At 43.1% G+C, this 20,055-nt stretch overlaps 1 protein-coding gene across 9 annotated transcripts in view; it reads left to right on the forward strand.

The window, feature by feature from the left end:
* Positions 1–20,055, forward strand: part of CACNB2 (calcium voltage-gated channel auxiliary subunit beta 2) — a 389,518-nt gene that overhangs the window by 256,559 nt on the left and 112,904 nt on the right. For 7 of the 9 annotated variants that reach the window (XM_060192240.1, XM_060192243.1, XM_060192242.1 and 4 more), the window contains one exon: positions 14,644–14,763. In XM_060192240.1, the coding sequence (XP_060048223.1) occupies positions 14,644–14,763 (120 nt within the window). Of the gene's footprint in view, positions 1–13,316; positions 13,811–14,643; positions 14,764–20,055 lie in introns of those variants that run through there. The other 2 variants (XM_007526260.3, XM_007526267.3) reach the window with 2 other exon arrangements.

Raw genomic sequence — 20,055 nt, forward strand, 5'->3', positions numbered from 1 at the left:
AGGGAGTTGGGTAGTAGCGCAGCGGGTTAAGTGCATGTCGTGCAAAGCTCAAGGACCAGCACAAGTATCTCGGTTTGAGCCCCGGCTCCCCACCTGCAGGGGAGTCGCTTCACAGATGGTGAAGCAGGTCTGTAGGTGTCTATCTTTCTCTCCCCCTCTCTGTCTTCCCCTCCTCTCTCCATTTCTCTCTGTCCTATCCAACAACGACGACATCATCAACAACAACAATAATAACTGTAACAACAATAAAAAACAAGGGCAACAAAAGGAAAAAAATAAAGAACAAGGCAATAAAAGGAAGCACAGAGTGAAGATTAGACTGGGTGGGGTACATTCAAGGAAAGCAAAGGACCCTGAACTAGGAAGAGGTGGGGGTGTGGATTGGAGGAGGGTAAGTAGGACATGATAGTAAAGCAAGCGGGACTTGGCTTGGTGGTGGGAGTGGTGTACCGCAGGGAGACAAGAAACTGCCCACGTTTCAACAGCCATTGTCTAAACCACCATTCCCCCAATAAAATTATTTAAAAGAGAAAAAAATGAATCACAAAATCACTTTCAGGGATTAATTCTGAACAGTAAGAAAGGGGAGCGTCTTCTTGGGTTGGGAACAAAGGAGACACGTCGTTTGAGAGACAAAGCAAAGGTGATATGAATGAATCAAAGCTAACGGGTTGCTAGACAATATTTCAATGTCTCTTTGTCACTGGCACAGAACTCCTTGATTCTGTAAAGACCTCAGTCCCTGAAATGACCGGCATAACCTTTCATGTCACACGCAAGGACAGAATCACAAAGTAGCACGCAGTGTCCCTTTCCAGGGTGCTTCTGCGCCAGCATTGACCTTTATAAGCATCACTTATATATAAATATATGTATCATCTTTTTCTGCTGGACTGTGAAGACTGTACTGGGTGCTATCCCGTCCCCACTTTCCACATAGAGGAACTCATGTCCAGGGACAGTGTCAAGAATTTTGGATGTCACACTGGCCTGTTGTTGCGGCGGTCTGGTGTCGGGCTGCACCACGGAGAAGAGAGCGGACGTCCAGAGCAAAGGGGTACACAAATCTTTATTATAGGATGGGGGGGGTTTGGTTCAGACCACGTGGAGCCAGCCGGCAATGGCCGACCACAGGGGGGAGAGCAGGGAGCGAGACCTCAGAGAGGGAGAGCCGAGAGCCCAGAGAGAGAGAGGGGAGGCGTGAGGGGGCTTTTTATTGGGCGACAGCCAGGGGTGACGTGTAGGGCCAGGATTGGTTGAAAGGGGGCACTCTAGGATTTAGCGGGGCATAGAAAAACCTGGGGGCGGAGACTGCATCAGAATAACTCCTCAGCAACATCTCCTCCTATCCCTTTATATCTAAATGGACACAGTAAAGAAAAATGGAATGGAGCAGGCTTAAATGTTTTAGAGGAATGCCATGCTCAGGTGGGAAGATGTAGGACTTTCTGTGGAGGAGGGAAGGCTTAAATGGCTGCCAACTTTGTGAGATTTATGCGTCCTCCTGTGCTCAACCCCTCTTTAGAGAGAGAGACTTACCTGGAGAGACTCATCTCATAGGTTTAAGCGCAGCCTGCTCAACCATCTCTTCACAATATCTCTACATCTTTTCTATCTTTCTATCTAGTAATTGCATAAGATGTACAAAGTCTATAAAAGACTATCATGGGGCAGAAACCTTTTGGGCATAAGCCTAAATGATATAACAAAATAGGAAGGGACAAGTAGGGGAGAAGTAAAAGCCAGTGTGGTGTGAAGGGAAGGATTGGTGTGTAAAGGAACATTCCCTGTTTGGGTGGGGAAAGGGGCAAGGGTACATAATGAGGGGGAGGCGGGAGGCATGACCCACCAAACAGAGGGGCTATTTGGCATTGTATAGTCCTCAAGGCAACAGTCTGTAAAGTCTATGAATTACTCAGGATCAGTCTATGAAAAACCAGCAGCGTGAAGGGAAATAAGCTGCTTCAAAATTGTGTAAAATGTATATAGGGTATGTCAGAAAGTCCGATACAAGTCTCAGTCCGAAGTAGATGGCTAGGGGAAGAATTGGCAGGGGATGCAACGCTGCATGAGGGAGGTCAGCCGCTGGAATGTTGCTCTTTTGTAGATAGCTAGCTGGAGCTGCCAACACGTAACAAGCAGGTCAGAAGCAGGAACGGTAACCAGGCATGAAGAAAGTTCTGTCCTTGGAGTTTGTGTATCAGGTTCTTCAGATCGCGTTGAGTGATATCTAGGGTTTCGGGGGGTGTGCCACGGTAGTCGTGCCATCTAGTGAGTGACGTGGCACACTCAGAAACAGCTCCTTCAGTAAGAGCAAAAGGTGGTGTGTGAGATGTACCGAGAGGAGACAGTCCTGACTTCCCTGGCTTTGCGGATTGAAAATGACTGGGCACTGAGTGCTTTCAAGTGCCCTGCTCTCTGCTATTCTGTCCTATACCCCTGCCCTGAGGATAAGGTACCTGCATCTTCATTGGCATAATCTCCATTTGCTAAAGGGAAGAAAATATATTGTTAAATGAATCATTTTTTAAATCCTCTGAGAGGTAGTGTTTATTCTTTGGATTGATCTTTCAAAACTAAGAATTAGGGAAATGTTATATAATTTAAACCAAATATATGTAGTAGTTTTCAATTGATAAAGACACTTTTTTTTCCTTTTCCTAAGAAAAGATTTAGCTCCTTAGAACTGGCAGGTGGGAGGGGATATTGATCACAGGGTACTGGTAATAAGTAACCGAAAATGCTGCTCACCTTCCCCAGATGGGATTTAAGTTTCTACCTAGATCCTGGGGAGGGATCAAAAAGTGATTATATTTTTAACAATCCTTTTTTTATTTTATTTACTTATTTTAATGAGAGAGATGGGGGGTTGAGAGAAAGAGCAGAGCTCTGCTTAGCTCTGGTTTATAGTGTTTAGGATTAAGCCTAGGATCTCAGAGCCTCAGACATGTGTTTTTGCATAACCATTATGCTGTCTCCCCAGCCCCGAAAATGATTATGAAATACAAAGGGACCTCAACTCTCTTCTGGCTGTTTTGAAGGGTCATTGTCTTTATGTTAATCAGGAATGCAGACTGTTAAACTTCACTCCCTTGTGGAAGGTATTATTCTTAGAGAAAGGGTCTAGTCAAAAGCTTACCAGGAAGGGTACAGAAAAAAATGGCTAGGACACAAATTCAGGAGGATGGAACCACAGGGATCTGCCTCAGTGAAAACCCCACCCTAACTCCAGCCAGCGCCTCCCTGGTCCTGAACACAGCCTCTGAAAATGTGCCTGGTTTTCACGTTGAAATTGTTCTGAGTACCTAGTGATATGTTAACATTTTAATTCTAAATGCACATTAATTGGGCCTTTTCAGGGCTGAAATTATTTGTTACCTAAAACACTGCCACAACCTGAAGCTCTCTGATTTTTATAATTACATAGCACATGCAGAATTTCTACTTCAAGCTTGGATTGCTTTTATACAAAATGTATTTGAGGCACATGCTTTAGATCAGTTAATAACTCAAAACTATAATTATTAGACACCATGGTGACCTGGTAGTTAAAGTCTTCCTGAAGCAGCCTGTGAGCAGAGAGGGGCAGATTGGAATTGGGAACGTAAAGGTAATATATTGGGGGGAATATGGGCCAATTTGTTCCCCATATGTTTAAAGGTTTATCAGATATAAACTCAACAAAGAATTGAAGAGAAGGCATGAATTTCAGATTTTTTTTTTTTTAACCAAAGCAACGCTCAGCTCTGGTTAATGGTGGTGCAGGGGATTGAACCTGGGACTTCAGAGCCTCAAGCATGAGAGTCTCTTTGCATGACCATTATGCTTTATTACCCAGCCACCCCCAATTCGATTTTCAGGAATTTTAAACTTTATTCAGGAAGATTGAGAACACCCACATGTTGGAGTACACTTGGTTGAGAGAGAGAGAGAAATAGAGAAAGAGAAATAGAGAGAGAGCCTGAGAACCTTTACTCACATGATGGCAGGCCCACTTAGGGAAAGAGAGAGCTAGCCACACCCACAGGACTAGTTTAGATATATCCAAGCCCCACCTTCACCTCTTTCTAAGTCACTCCCACAGCTGTTACCATGCCCATTTCCTGTGCAGCAGTTTCCTTTCCCCAAGCACACTTGAATGTATGGTCTGGCATGGCACAATAGTGTCTGTTCTGTCAGGCACTTCCTGTCACTTCTGACCTCAACAGTAACATAAAAAATAAAAATAAAAAAGGCTTTCCTGTGACCCAGGAAGTGGTGCAGCAAGTAGAGTGCTAGACATGCACGTGTGCTGTCCTCGGTTCTATCCCCAGCAGTGAGTGTGCTGTTACATAGCACATGCCTTGCCGTGAGTTGGGTCCTGAGTTTGAGTCGCAGCATCACATGGGAACTCCATGAATAGTGGAATGGTGCTCTGCTGTGTGTGTGTGTGTGTGTGTGTGTGTGTGTGTGTGTGTGTGTGTGTGTGTGTGTCCCTGTATCTCTCCTTCTATCTCTCTTTATATATATATAATGAAAAAAGAAACAGGCCCATGATTCTGCTCAGTGGTATTGTTGTATGCACAAAGGCCTGAGTGGGGTTAATCTCAGAGTGCGCTCTACCAGGTGAGCTGTCTCCTGGTCTCCAGCAGCCTCTTTCTGCAGGTAGAAGGGAATGGACCAGCTGGCTCCTCAGTTACTCCCTGGAGGTAGCTAGCTGCTTTGGGGGTGCACCCGCCCTTCTAGGTCAGTGGGTGCTCGCAGTGCTCCTGATGGAAGGCTGGAAGGCTGGAAGGCGGCAGCCTACGGGCATTTTTCCAGCCAAATCCCCAGTGAAGTCGCCTATTTTGTATAGGAAATCTCTCTGAGCCAAAGTTGGATCTTTTGAGAAGGTTAGGCTTCTAGAACAGTATATTAATAATTTACGACCGAATTACTGAGTCATTTGGCCTGCTTAGGTATCTAACCCAGTACCCACAAAATCACTGAAGCAATCACCTGAGGAAAACAGGAGATTTCAGTGGGAATCTAAAATACAGTGGAAACTCATTTTAATGCAGTTTTCTGTGCAGAAAGGTAACACTTTCAAATGTTAGCATTGTGTGCCTGAGTACTTTGGATTCCTGTTCCTGGGCTGACAGTAATTCCCACCCCAGCATTCACTGACATTCTCTTTGTTGTTGTTGTGTAGAAGGAGTCTCTGTAAGCCCAGAGTTTGCCCCCTGCTCCTGATGCAAAAAGGAAACAAACAAACAAACAAAAACCTTCTCAGGGTCACCACCAACTAGAGAAGATACGACAGTGCTAACTTTCTTTTGTGAACAAAAATATTTTCAGGGGATTTTGTTTTATTTTTCAACTATAATAAGAGTCTTTTCACTCCCCTTCTATTTATATCTGTTTACTGTTCTTTACAAAAATGGTGACATTGCAGAAATCTAAATTAGTTCCCCAAATTCAATGAAATGAATCCAGTCCTACATCATTTACTTTATATACTCTCAGTATTTTTACATACATCGAGAAACGTATTTTTAAAACTTATTCATGTTTTGTTTTTCTTTTGACCAGAAATGATCGTCAGAAACTGTTGCCTATCACGGCCTTTAATCCCTTGACTATATTTAATATTGTCTAATAGGCTACTAAGTATGACCATAATTTAAAATTTTTCTTAAGTCCCAACAATAAAAGTTTTATTAATCTGTATACAAATGAGTATTGATGCATAGATAGATACAAACAAAATGAACACTGTTTTCCCAAAAGGTTGTATGAAAGTCAGAAACTACCAACTAGTTATGGAGGTGCCAGTGTTAATATGCCCTCTCTTTTGCTGTCTGAAAAAAATCAGCCCAGAGCAGGGAAGCCCGGATGATGACAAAAACGGTGTAAAAATAAAATAAATTTTTATTTTGGACCTGTACAGTGGAGGGGTCTCAAGACATGGGACTTAGGGTCAAGCAGGCTCTCTTCCTGCCAGCCCTTCCTCACTCAACCAGGGTTCCCAGGGCACACACTCTCTGCCAGCTTCTACTCATTCTAGGCATTTGGGATGAGGGAATGGGTGAAATAGGAAATGATTTCTGCTCTTGGGGATATTATATTCTATTAGAGGGGGACAGACACTACAGAATAAATAATTGGCAGATTGTATTGTCTGACTAAGGATAAACAAACTGTCTCTTCTAATGCAGAGTTGGGAAATGAACCTAGGGCCTTGAGCATTTTTTTAATTGGGGAATTAATGTTTTACATTTGACAGTAAATACAATACTTTGTACATGCATAACATTTCTCAGTTTTCCACACAACAATACAACCCCCACTAGGTTTTCTGAATCCTTCTTGGACCTGTATTCCTCCCCCCACCCCCACCCCAGAGTCTTGTACTTTGGTGCAATATGCCAATTCCAGTTCAGGTTCTACTTGTGTTTTCTCTTCTGATCTTGTTTTTCAACTTCTGCCTGAGAGTGAGATCATCCCATATTCATCCTTCTGTTTCTGACTTATTTCACTTAACATGAATTTTTCAAGCTCCATCCGAGATCAGCTGAAAACGGTCAAGTCACCATTTTTTACAGCTGAGTAGTATTCTACTGTGTATATAGACCACAACTTGGGCCTTGAGCATTTTTGATACCACCATGAAGTAACCCCCACAAACCAATTTCTTCTTTTCTTTTCTTTTTTGTTTTATTTTTTCTTTTTTATAGAGACATAGAGAAACTGAAAAGGAATGGGACTATAGAGAGAAAGAGGTGGGGGTGGGAGGGAGAGAGAAAGACTTGCGGCACTGCTTCACTTCTTGTGAAGCACCCTCCTGCATATGGGGACCAGGGGCTTGAACCCAGGTTCTTGGGCATGATAATGTGTGTTTTCTACTATGTTCTCCACCACCTGCCCTGATTTAGTTGTCATTATTTAGAGAGAGGGAGAGGAGGTAGGGGAACACACCACAGCACTGCTCCACCATCCCGGACATGCTCCCCTGGTGCTGTCCATGCTGCTCCCATGTGCTGCCAAGACTGCAAATACAGGACAGGGTGTCACATGAAGCATGAACAGCCACCACACACCCACTTGAAGGAATCATTTAGAGGTGATCTTTGACTTCATTACTCTAAAAGACACATATGTTCATCACGACTCTCAGCTTGAGACTGAACACTTGTACTTTCTCATAGTGTCAGTGCTGAAAACTAGCCACTGCTGGGTGTGAGCTGAAAGGTTCCTCAGAGATGCCTGACTTCCAGCTTCAGGCAGGTGGAGCTGTGGCAGGGTGCCAGTGGCCAGCTTGCCAACACTGTTTATTTGCAGGAGAGAGAGAAAAATTGAAATAGCTGGTTTCTCAACTGCCATTGTTTGGCTACTCTACTTGCTGTTGTAGATAGGTAATGAAAAGGATGCTTTATAATTTTGAGATAGCAAGGGGCAAGGACAAATTCTGGAGTGCAGCGGACATGTTGAATCATTTCAACAGAACAGTGCGGGGGCTGCGAGTTAGTTCACTTGGCTAGTGTGCTGCTTGCCATGTTAGCCACCCAGGTTGGAGCCCAGCTCACACCATATTGAAGGAATCTCTGTGCTGTGGTGTCTTCCACTCCACCTCTCTACCTCTCTTTTTCTATCATTAAAAAAGAGCAGGTGAGACAGTATAGTGGTTCTGCAAAAGACTTTCATGCCTGAGGCTCCAAGGTCCCAGGTTCAATCCCTAGCACCACGATAAACCAGAGCTGAGCAGTGCTCTGCTTTCTCTCTCTGTGTGTGTATCTTTCTATCTTTATTTCTAAATAAAGAAAACCTTTAAAAGTAGAGCAGACGAATGAGAAATGATATAAGCCTTATTACCCTACCCACCCACCTGTTGAACTTTCATGGTGCCCATTTGAAAGATAAAATAGGAAAACCATGCATATGAGGTGTGTGTGAGAGAAAAAAAAACTCGTGTGGGCCAAATTTAGCAAAGACAGTGCTAAGAATTTGGAAGTCATGGTAACCCTTAATGACCACTGGAAATTGATTTGTGTGTTTGGCAGACAGAAAACAAGATAGTGGGGGACTGGGCAGCAACGCAGCAGGTTAAGCCCACATGGCATGAAGCTCAAGGACCAGCATGAGGATCCTGGTTCGAACCCCAGCGGGGGGTCACTTCACAAGCATTGGAGCAGGTCTGTAGGTGTGTCTGCATTTCTTTCCCCATTCTTCTCTTAATTTCTCTCTATCCTATCCAACAACAACAGCAACAGCAGCAGTAGTAAGACAATAACAATAATGGCAACTAGGGCAACAAAAATGGGAAAAATGGCCTCCAGGAGCAGTGGATTTGTAGTGCAGGCACTGAGCCCCTGCGATAACCCTGGAGGCAAAAAAAAAAAAAAGATAGTGGCATTAGCTTTATGTCAAGGTTTGTTCTAGCTTTTATTTTGATGAAGCGATGCACAGGTGGAATATGAATTCAAAATGCTAAAAGTTAACAGCTACTTTTATTGGTTTTTAACTTTGTAACCTCTATGCCTCAGTTTTTCTACCAGGAAACTAGTTAGACACTACACTTTATAGTGTTTACTGGCTGGGTGCTGATTCACTGGGTAGAATACACGTTACCAAGCGTGATTACCTGGATTCTTGTCCCCAGTCCCTACCTGCAAAAAGGAAACTCCCTGAGCAGTGGAGCAGTGCTTCAGGTGTCTTTCTGTCGCTAATTATCTCTGGTTCTCACTCTCTGTCAAAGAAAAAGGCCACCTGGAGTCATAATACAGGCACTGAGCACCAGAGGTAACCCTAATGGCACACAGAATGCTATATAGTGCTTATGAATCAGCATATTCCCAGTACAGTGTGAGCATGTATGAAAAGCCAGCAATTGGGCTGGTGTAGATAGCATAATGTGTCGTATGCTTTACATTGGTTTGTTCTAGCCCTCCCCCGCCAAGAGAATTAGATCAGTCCAGTTAATTTCGCGGGCCCGCTTGGCCCCGCCCCTAGGGACCCCGCCAGAGTTTCAGAGTTCCAGAGTGACAGAGTAAGAGAGAGTTCCTGAGTTCCTGAGTTACAGAGGAAGAGAGAGTGCTTGCGCCACAGCAAAGAGACAGCAGAGTTCTGTTTGGTGATTAGTTTGTCTTAGTTTATGAATCGTTGTTCCTGAATAAAGAAATACAGCTTCCCTGCCTAGCCGTTGTCTCCCGCGTCTCTGTTACCCGCCCATGAAGCTAGCCCTGCCGGCTGGAGCCGTCCGGAGTTTTAACAACAATAATGGTTATGCATACAGATGTTCATGCCTGAGGCTCTGAAGTCACAGGTTCAATCCCTTGCACCACCATAAGCTAGAGCTGAACAGTGCTCTGGTAAAAAAAAAAAAAAAAAAAAAAAGAATGTGTCACAAAAGCCAGCAATTACAGAGGCTGGGTCGTAGAACACACATATTACCATCCACAAGGACCCAGGTTCAAGCCCCCAGTCTCCACATGCAGACAGGAAGTTTCACAAGCAGTGAAACAGCTCTGCAGGCGTCTCTCTCTTTCTCCCCTCTCTCTACCTCCCCCTTCCCTCTAAGTTTCTCTCTATATCCAAAATAAAAGTCTTTAAAAAAATTAAGCAGCAAACATTATTCACAGATATAATCTAATCTTAATAAATGTATTGCTCATATTATTCACACAGTATAGGACCATTTCAAAAGTGTGGTGACTTTATCCAGATAGTGCTGATTTTTATTTTATTGCCACCAGAGTTATAGCTGGAATTTTATTTTCATTGTTATTTTTTATTCGATAGCGTAGAGAGAAACTGAGAGATGAATGGGGAGATATAGTGGGTAGAGAGACATCTTTAGCACTGCTTTACTGCTCATGAATACTCCCCTTACAGGTGGGGACTGGGGGCTTGAACTTGGGTCCTTGCACGTTGTAACATGTACACTCAACCTGGTGTACCACTGCTTGGCTGGCGTTGGATTGTTTTCTGCCATGCCAGGGAATAAACCCAGGACCTTGTGCATGTGTAATAATACTGCTGAGTGACCTTTCGGGACCAGTTTCTTCATTCTTTGTTTCAGAGACTGGAAAGACACCACAGCATCACTCCACTGTCACAAGCCCTCTGTGGGCTTCTCCAGGACCTTGCCCTCACTATAGAGCAGCAATGGTAGGAACTGCCCCACTCTCCAGAGAGAGGCTGGGGCAGCCTACTCTACCACTCAGGAAGACTGGTCCTGAAATGAGTGCAGCCTAGAGTGTTTCCAGCTGCGACCATGGACTGTGAGCTCAGACTGACACACTCAGGAGTTACACAGGCTCCTGTGCTAAATATGAATAGATATAGGCCCTAGGTCAAATTGATGGGGTTAACAGTTAATGGTATTTATATACTTTTCTCATATTTGGGAGCTATCCTTTGCCCTAGTACAGCTTTCTAGTCCTATTCTCAACTCTGACACCATTTTCCCAGACAATACTTTTAGTCCGCCTGCATGTTGGCTATTGGGCTCAGGCAAAAATTACTGAAGTCATGGGCCCCTTGGAATAAATCTAAAATAGACTTCCTAGCTCTTTCCCACATGAAGACCCCTAGTTTCATCTGCTCTATTCTTACCTTTGGGTTCCTGTTTATTAAACAATTTGTCCTGCTTTATATTTTACCTCCATGTGTGCCCTTTACCCAATACTACCCAGACCCGCCTCCCTCTTTATCTCTCCCTTCCCTGTCAATTTCTGTCTCTACCCAGCAAATAAATGAGTAATTTAAAACATAATTTTAAATTTTTCTTTTTCTTTATTACTTATAAAAGTTTTACATGAGAGGGAGAGAGAGGAGCCAGAGCTCCAATCTGGTGTATGTAGCAGTGAGGATGGAACACGGACTCTCAGGCATTCCAGTGTGGCGCTCCCCCAGGTGAGCCATTACCCCAGCCCCAGCTCTGGCACTTCTAACTGCATGAATCCCCACTCAGAGAAGGAAAAGTAACAGACACGTGTTGTCAGAGACTTCCAAAAGTGCAAGGACTCTGGAGATGACAGCAGGCTGCTGTTTCACATGACTCCCCAGTGGGAGGATTTCAGGTGACAGTAAATCCTGTCTCTCCTTTCTGCATGTGACTTCTCTATGGAAATGCAGTTTGCAAACCTGCAGATCCTGTTACAGGTGCCAGGAGGGAGTGTATGTGGCGGCATGTGCTCATCCTCACATTTCATTTTGTAAAATACTGAGATCTCTGCAGATATTCAGAATATCACTTCCCAACACCAATGCAGAGGTCAAGTGGGTTTGTTTTCAACTGCTTAATGAGTTATTTAAAAAAATATATTTTTCCCTTTTGTTGCCCTTGTTTTTTATTGTTGTTGTGGTTATTATTGTTGTTGTTATTGCTACCATTATTGTTGGATAGGACAGAGAGAAATGGAGAGAGGAGGGGGAGAGAAAGCTAGACACCTACAGACCTGCCTCACCGCTTGTGAAGCAACTCCCCTGCAGTTAGGGGAGCCGGAGGCTCAAACCAGGATCCTTAAGCCAATCTGTGCGCTTCACGCCATATCTGCTTAACCCACTGCACTACCACCTGTCTCCCCAGTGAGGGTCTTTTTAAATATTTTATTGGGATTAATGGTTTACAGTAAATACAGTTGTTAATACATGTGTAAAATTTCTCAATTTTCTACAAACCACGCTCACCCGCAGCCTCAGTCCTCCTCCACCATCTTGCAGCAGGAGCTAAAAGCCCCCGCTCCCCCCCCCCATACTTTATTTTGGTTCAATACACTAAACCCAGTCCAAGTTCTGCTTTATGTTTCCCTTCCTGCTCTTATTTCTCAGTTTCTGTCCATGAATGAGATCATCCCATGCTTATCCTTCTCTTTCTGCTTAATGATTTAAACCTGGAGACGGGTCGCACCATGAATTCAATTACAAATTACATCTGATTATAAGCGAGGTTTTTTTTTTTTTAATCTCATTTTGTATAGACAGGAACCAGGATTGTACACAATTGTGTGGGTGTTCTGCTTTTCCTCTTATTATGAAGTTCTTAATGACAGAAATTTTGTTTCTTCACCAAGATGTGACTTGACCCTTTGGTCAAGTGATTGAGTATAAGAAGCCACAATTCATGGTTTCAGAGCCTGTGCCTCTTGATGGGAGGTGTATCTGTGCTTAATGGGCTTCCGCTGCTCTAGGGAACCTTCTGGAAAGAGCAGGAATCCTCCCTACCAATTTTTCATCAACTAAAAAAATTGCAGTGTGTTTTCTATTTCCCATGCATTTTGCATCTACCTCCTAACAGTCTAAGTAATCAACGTATTAATCTGCTATGATACGATGTTTAAGGTACAGCTGATCTCTAATTTTAATTCTAAAGCTCCCATTTTATTGCCTTTTTCTATCATTTATGTCATGAAGGCTGATCTTAGAATTGAAAGGAACGGAAGAAGGAATGAAGGGAGGAAGAGAAAGAGACTTTCATAAGAATGGTTTTCCCACATTTCCATGAGACCTTACCAATAACCCCACTACCACCACCACCACACTAAAACAAAATTGTTCTTTGAAATACATTGATGAAAATTTATGTCAAAGTAACCTGAAAGCGAGTGTTTATGCAATTTTAAAATGGGATATTAATTAGTACAGGAAATTGTATGTTCTCTGACCTTCTCAAGCTTCTTTCACTTTATTTATGTCAAGAGTTCAGATGAAATTGTTCTATGAATTTAACTAAAGCTAATCAATCAACCAGGCTTTACAAAGCCTTCATTATTATTGTTACACCAGGTCACACTGTTATTCATTGCCAGTGACTTTATTTCAAGTGATGGCTGATCAGTTGGAGAAGCAGTTTAAAGCCATCCTGAGCTCAGTGCTTCCAACTGTGATTATTTGCTGGTCCTGCTAAGGTGGGCCAACCTCTCTCTTGCAACTTGTTTAGCAAGACTCGAGCTAGCAACAGTAGGGTATTCTGATAGGTGAGTGTTCTTGATTTTTGTTGTCCAACAATGTGGGTAAATAATGTTTATTATCAAGGCATACTAAGGCATAGATACTCCTTCTGTAGCAGAATAATGGAAAGAGATCTCTAGGGCTTTGTCTTTGAGAAAAATGCTTCAGCTGAAACCCATTGTTGCCGGTTACTATATAGACCCGATAAGCCCTTGCCAGCTGTTTACACTCAGGATGTAAAATGGCAATTTGATCTAAACTAACAGAGTGATGTGAGCATCTGCGTAAAAAGGCTACTTATGGAGCATGCCCAGTGCCAGAGTACGTCCTCTGCCCTCCCCCTCCAGATCGCAGCAGATAAGGCTTGAACTTTGCACTTGCAAATGTCACTGCATACGTTTTCTGCACCAAGCAGGTTTTGTTGTTGTTGTTGTTTATTTGTTTTAAGGCTTTCCTCCAACTAATTCCCATTAGCAGTCCTCCCAGAACTGGGAAGAAAAATTGTTCAGGGTGATAAAGATTCTGCAAGTTTAGAATGACTTTTGCTGCCTGCCTTCAGATGCACTTGAAGTGTTCTTGCTTTGGAAAGCCATAGGAAGCTGGCTGGTCTTACTGTCTCCCCCCCCCCCACCCCCCATGGGAAAAGAAGACTCTGCCTGCATTGGCGTCCTCAGGGGTAGGGAGTGAAAGCCCTCAGGCAGAAAGGGGCCGGAGAAGAGGGGCTTGCCCGGAGCATGGATGGGAAGGGAGCTGGGGTTCTCTGGGGCTCTGCGCGCACTGAGGATCTGTGCCTGGGGCTGCAGCTGCGGACACGGACGGCTCTGTCTGGCTCATGAAGGCCACCTGGATCCGGCTTCTGAAAAGAGCCAAGGGAGGAAGGCTGAAGAATTCGGATATCTGTGTAAGCTCAAGGGCTTTCGTCAGGGGGAGATGGGATTTTTGTTGTCGTTCTGCTGTTATTGTGAGAGTGAGTGCTGGCAGGGGCTCCTTGGATGGAGAAATATGATCCTGATTGCCAGAGAGGGAGCTCGGGAGATTCCTATCATTTTCTGAGCTCCTTTTCCGGGGCTGTGATTTATTATTACCACGGGTGCTTTTCCAGGCAGGTGTTTTCTATAGGCAGGTTTTGATTAAGTACCTGTTTCAAGGTGTTTTTCAAATGTGTTGCTTAAAGGTTGGGTGGAGGCAGTTGCTTGTGTCTTATGGTTTGGGCAGGGAAGGTAGCAGGTGAGTGAAGAGGTAACTAAAGTCTGTTTAGGCTTCAAGGAGGGAGTACCTTTCATGCAAGTGGCATTTGGGAGAGTTCAAGATGCATAACTTGGGGTTTCTTTGATGTTTTCTGTTACCTGTGTCCTCATCTGCTTGTCACTACCTACGTGAGCATGGAGATTGTAGTTGAAGCCATCCTTGAAACCATCTTTGCCCTTCAGCCCTGCACTGCAGCATGGAGCTGCTTTAATTGTAAAGGAACCTGTCCTAGCTTCTAGAAAGGCTAGTAATTGGACCAGAAGGCTTAGGGAAGGAATGGTCAATATGTTTGACACAACTGTATCAGTGAATGATCTGTAGATCAGAGTGATTTGTTTTTCCAAGCTGGTTCCCCCCCCCCCCATGGGTTATCTTCTCTTTTCAGGAATTTCTAGCACGATCTAAGGAGCTGCCATGTCAGTGAGGCTTTGCCAATGGAAACATCATACACAGAATCTATTTTAAAATGTGCATTTTCTTCCCCAGGGTTCGGCAGACTCCTACACCAGCCGTCCGTCCGATTCTGATGTTTCTCTGGAGGAAGACCGAGAGGCAGTGCGCAGAGAAGCGGAGCGACAGGCCCAGGCCCAGTTGGAAAAAGCAAAGGTAAGAACAGTTCTTCCCTGGTAGGGCTTTTCTTGACCAGTTGCTCTGGGTTTGGGAGAGACCACCTGTGGAAGCTTTTCCTGAAACTTTGATTTGGTCTCTCAAGGGACTTCCTTGTCCAGTTTCAATGAGATCATAGCAGGAAGCCTGTAAACTCTTGGTAGCAAATATGACCTAACAGTGATCTTGCTTTTTTACATTTTAAAAGTGGATTGAATTTTGCTTTGGAAAAAAAATTAAGGAGACTTGGGCAGTGGTGCACTGGGTTAAGCACACAGTATGAAATGAAAGGATTCTGGCAGTACAAGCTCCTGGATCCCCACCTGCAGGGAGGATGCTTCACAAATGGTGAAGCAGGTCTGCGGGTGTCCTTCTCTCTCCCTCTCTATCTCCCCCTCCTCTCTCAATTTCTCTTTATCCCATCCAATATGGAAAAAAAAATGGCCTCCAGGAGCAATGGATTTGTAGTGCAGGCACCAAGCCCCATTGATAAACCTGTAGGCATCCATCCCATTTCTCCCTCCCCCGTGGTGTGTGTGTGTGTGTGTGTGTGTGTGTGTGTGTGTGTGTCTGTGTATGTGTGTGTGTGTGTATGTAAAGGGGACTATAAGTCACATACAAAATACATGAAGAACTTAGCTGAGACTGTTTCCTTCTTAGAATTAGTTGAAATTTTTTTTCCTTCGTGCATTTGAATAGCAGCTGTTGATGTATCTAAGTCTTGAGTTACCTAGGTGGAGCATATGGTACAGGAACTATTTCATGAGTTATGGTCCAAGTTTAAGATTCTTTGGTTTGGTTTCTTGGAAACTTGTAAGTGAACATGTTAACATGGTTGCTGGTTTTATTTAGAAAAGAAAATTACTGCTTTGGACAAAACCTGAGGACTATGATGCTCTTGCTTAAAAATAATCAAGGGTCACCTTAAGACACTTCTGCTGGCTGCTGTCTCCATGATGAGTGAAAGTTGTGTGTTGCTATGGGAATTGAGGCTTGGGGATCCTGGCTCAATGCAGGACTAGCTCTTATGTAATATGCATGACCTCTCACATTGCTGCCACAGTGGCTTACAGAGGAGCAAGTGGCCAGGAGACTGTGACTTCAGAGCAGTGTTGTCACCTCAGTTAGCAGGGGAGTCATCTCCGGGCCTGGCACAGTCTTGATGGCAAGAGAGCCATAAACAGAAGGGGCTAGAGCTGATAATGCTGGGCAGGCGTGGCCAGGCTGCTGGCTAGCTGCAGCTCTGCCCAGGCTGAACTGAGCGTTGAAAGCCTGCTGATGAAATGAAGTAGATGCACCTGGAGGACATTTGCGCTTAGTGAGATCAGGCAGGCCCAGAAAGCAAGCGTTGTGTGGTTCCTCTTGGAAAAGATAATATAACCTAACATAGAGAAATTCACAGAAACCGAGAGCAGAATGGTACTTGAGCCTGGGGCCAGAGTTGAAGGGACTGGTCTTAAATACATCCTTTCACATCCTTAAATGCCCCCCATCCACCCTGTACATCTTGTATCTTTGATTAGTCAAATGCTAGAAGAAGTAGGATTTGAATTTATGTTAAAATCACAGTTGGGTGGGGGTGCTGATTTATTTATTTTGATGTATTTGAAGAAGGAATGTGAAAGAGACGTGGTAGTTTGCTCATTTATGAAGCTATTTTGTCTCTTCCAGTCATTAGGCAGAGATTAAGTTCCAGTTACGCAAAATTAGTGCATTTTAGAAAACTGCTATGCAGCATTGTGCCTATAAACCATCCTGGATTATGCACTTAAAATAGTTAAAAGTGGAGTTCTCTTAACGTGTTCTTACTGTAATAAAGAGTTGGAGTTAAATAATGAAACTTTAAGTGCTGAACGGAGGTACGTTTGTTTCATGGAAACACAGCCAGGAGTTAGCTGTGTAGCAAATACATGTTGCAATTTCAAGTCTGAGTTCAGATGTTCTGTATTTTGGTCCAGAGTGTAAAGAAAATTAACAGTTTGTGTCCCAGAAATAAGAGTGTTCTATCTGCAGATTTATTCCTGTGATGTTCACATAGAGAAATTAAGTTTCTCGGCTTTTTATCACATCGCCATACAAGTCCAACATCTTAGAAGGTTGCAGTTCAGCTATTAGTTATCTGATTGGGTCATTTTGTCATTGTGCTAGGTCACAGAGAACTTGGAAATCTTTTAATCCAGCATGGATCAAAATATTGAGCCCAAACTTGACTGGATTCGTGTTATCTGTCACACGGACTAAAGAGCTGACAGTTACATGTGCAAGATGAAAGAAAATGAAGAGAATTTAAAACAAAGGCAAAATAAAAGGGTTATTTCCTGTATATAAGGAGAATATATTACATTCGTTTTTCTTAAAACTAGGTTAATACCTAGACCTTTGATCATCCAAATGAGTGACAGTAGGCTAAGTGAGAATTTGAATATGTTCTGAAAGAAGGTAGGAGGAGGATTTAAGTTTGCTAAAATCATAGCTTGGTAGGTCTGATTAATTCTTAAAAGCTTGAAGTAATGCAAAGGAGATTCAAAATGGCTTATGTATAGGTATTTTTGCTTTCCACCACCTATCATCATGCCTTTGTGGGCATGATTTAAAAATGAACTATTTAAAACTGAACTCTTAATGCATAAAAATACATGAATTCTTTCTTTAATTTTAATTGGTTTAAAACACTCTGGGGCCAGGAGATAGGTCACCCAGAAGAATACATACTTTACCATGGATAAGGACGTAGATTTCAGGCCCTGGGATCACAATGAAATACCTCGCAGAGCAGGCACTGTGGTCTCCGTCTTTTTCTCCCTCTCTGTCTCTATCTGGGAGTGGTAGGTTGAAACCCTAGCACACAAAGACTTGTCGTTTTCACTTTAGAAGTATCAGCATTTCTCTGCATTTCTTTTTTAACCATCATTTATCCACCCTACAGATTATTTGCAATAGAGAATAAACGTAAACAGTGAATTACTTTCTCCGTTGTCCACAGTAAAGACCATCTTCTGACCTGAGTGAGAAGATGTGGCCTACCTGGGAGTTCTGATCAATCTTAATTTTCAGTCAGTCTCTTTTCAGCCTCAGCTATACCTCTGCCTTCAGAGGTACCTCTTCCCAGCTCACTGCCCCTTAGGGCTCTGGTACAGGATGGAGTTTTTTTTGTTTAGTCCTCCACCAGCCCTATCTCCCCTTATGGAATTCAGGGCTCTTTCTGCCTGGCCAGTGACTGTCTGTTTTCTGCATTTTGTCTCATCTCACTTATTATCTCTGTGGGTTTATATCTTATATATACATACCTTCAGTCACAGATAACCCAACATGTTAAAACACAGGATTTGCATGCCTGAGGCACAGAAGTCCCAGCTTCAATTCTTGGCACTGCATAGGCCTAAGTTAGGTAGTACTATGGTATCTCTTTCTCTGTGTCACTCTTGTAAAAATAAACCTTAAAAGATGTATTTTTGTGACAGTGAAATAGTTCACTTGTATACTGTGCTTGCTTGTCATATGCACAACCCACATTCAAGCCTGACCTCTAACATAGTGGAATGAGCTTCACTGCTACCATCTTTTCCCTCCTCTCCTTCACTCTGTCTGAAAAAACTAGGCCAAAGTGGTAAAATCTAGGTGGCTAACAATATATATATATATATATATATATATATATATATATATATATATATATATAATTTTTTTTTTTTTTTTTTTTTTACCAGAGCACTGCTCAGCTCTGGCCTATGGTGGTGTGGGGGATTGAACCTGGGACTTTGGAGCCTCAGGCATGAGAGACTCTTTGTATAACCATTATGCTATCTACCCCTGCCCTAACAATAGTTTTTTCCTAGATTAAAGTAGATACTGAGTTCAGTGTATTTTGGGTTTTTGGTTTTGTTGTGGGGGTTGGGGGACGGGGAGAGAGAGAGAGAGAGAGAGAGAGGGAGAAATAGACCAGATCAGGACACTTAACTGCTTAATTCTGGCTTATGGTAGAGCAGAGGATTAAACCTGGCATCTCAGAGCCTTGGGCATGAGAGCTGTTTTCTTAATTTTTTATTAGTAATTTGATACTGGTTTATGAAATCATGAGATAACGGGTATAATTCCACACTATGCCCACCACTGGAGTTCAGTGTTCCCATTTGCTCGATTAGGAACTTCAGTCCTCGCAAGGTCACAGATATAGGTTGACTATTATTGCTATAACTATATTTATATATATTTTCCTTTTTTTTCCTTTTTTAAAAATTTTTTTTCATTTTTTTAAATATTTATTTTATTTATTTATTCCCTTTTGTTGCCCTTGTTGTTTTATTGTTGTAGTTATTATTGTTGTTGTCGTTGTTGGATAAGACAGAGAGAAATGGAGAGAGGGAGGGGAAGACAGAGAGGAGGAGAGAAAGATAGACACCTACAGACCTGCTTCACCGCCTGTGAAGCGACTCCCCTGCAGGTGGGGAGCTGGGGTTCGAACCGGGATCCTTATGCCGGTCCTTGTGCTTTGCGCCACATGCGCTTAACCCGCTGTGCTACAGCCCGACTCCCTCCTTTTTTTTCCTCTGGTCCTGCCTTCTCTTTTCTAAGTGACACCTACACTTGTTACTACTTCCAAATGTCCTTCCTTTTTTACCTTTTCTCTCCAGGTCCTGATGCAATTGGAGTTCAGAGTCTTCCAGTTATTTTCCCTGACATTTCTACCCTTCTGGGAGTATGGACCAAAATTCTTTATGGATATGAGCATTGGCAGATCAATCCATACCCCCAGCCTATTTCTGACTTTCTCTAGTGGGGTAGGGCTCTGGAGAGGGGAGGTTCTGGTACACAGTGGTGAGATCTTCTGCCAGGGAGGTCAGGATGGAGTCATAGTAACATCTACAAATTGGTGGCTAAAAAAGCAGGACAAAATGTTTATTAAATAGGAACCATAAATTAGGACTAGAGTAGATGAGAATGGGGATCTTAAGTTGGAAAGAAGCTAGGAAGTCTACTTTACACATGTACTTAGGGTCTCATAACTTTAGTAATTTTTGTTTGAGCTTGATAGCTAACATGCAAATAGACTAAAGCTGTTGTCTGGGAAGATGGTGTCAGAGTTGAGAGTAAGACTAGAAAGCTGACTTAAGTCAGAGAGTAGTTCCCAAACTTGAAGAAAATAAATACAACTGCTTATCCCATTGAACTGGCCTAGGACTCCTATATATTCATATTTAGTACAGGAGCCTGTGTAACCTCCAAGTCCCTGTCAGTCTGAGCTCACAGTCCATGGTCACAGCTGGGAAAATTCCAGGCTGCACTTACTTCAGG

The sequence above is a fragment of the Erinaceus europaeus genome, chromosome 6 (genome assembly GCF_950295315.1).
Source record: "Erinaceus europaeus chromosome 6, mEriEur2.1, whole genome shotgun sequence".
NCBI classification, from domain to species: Eukaryota; Metazoa; Chordata; class Mammalia; order Eulipotyphla; family Erinaceidae; genus Erinaceus; species Erinaceus europaeus.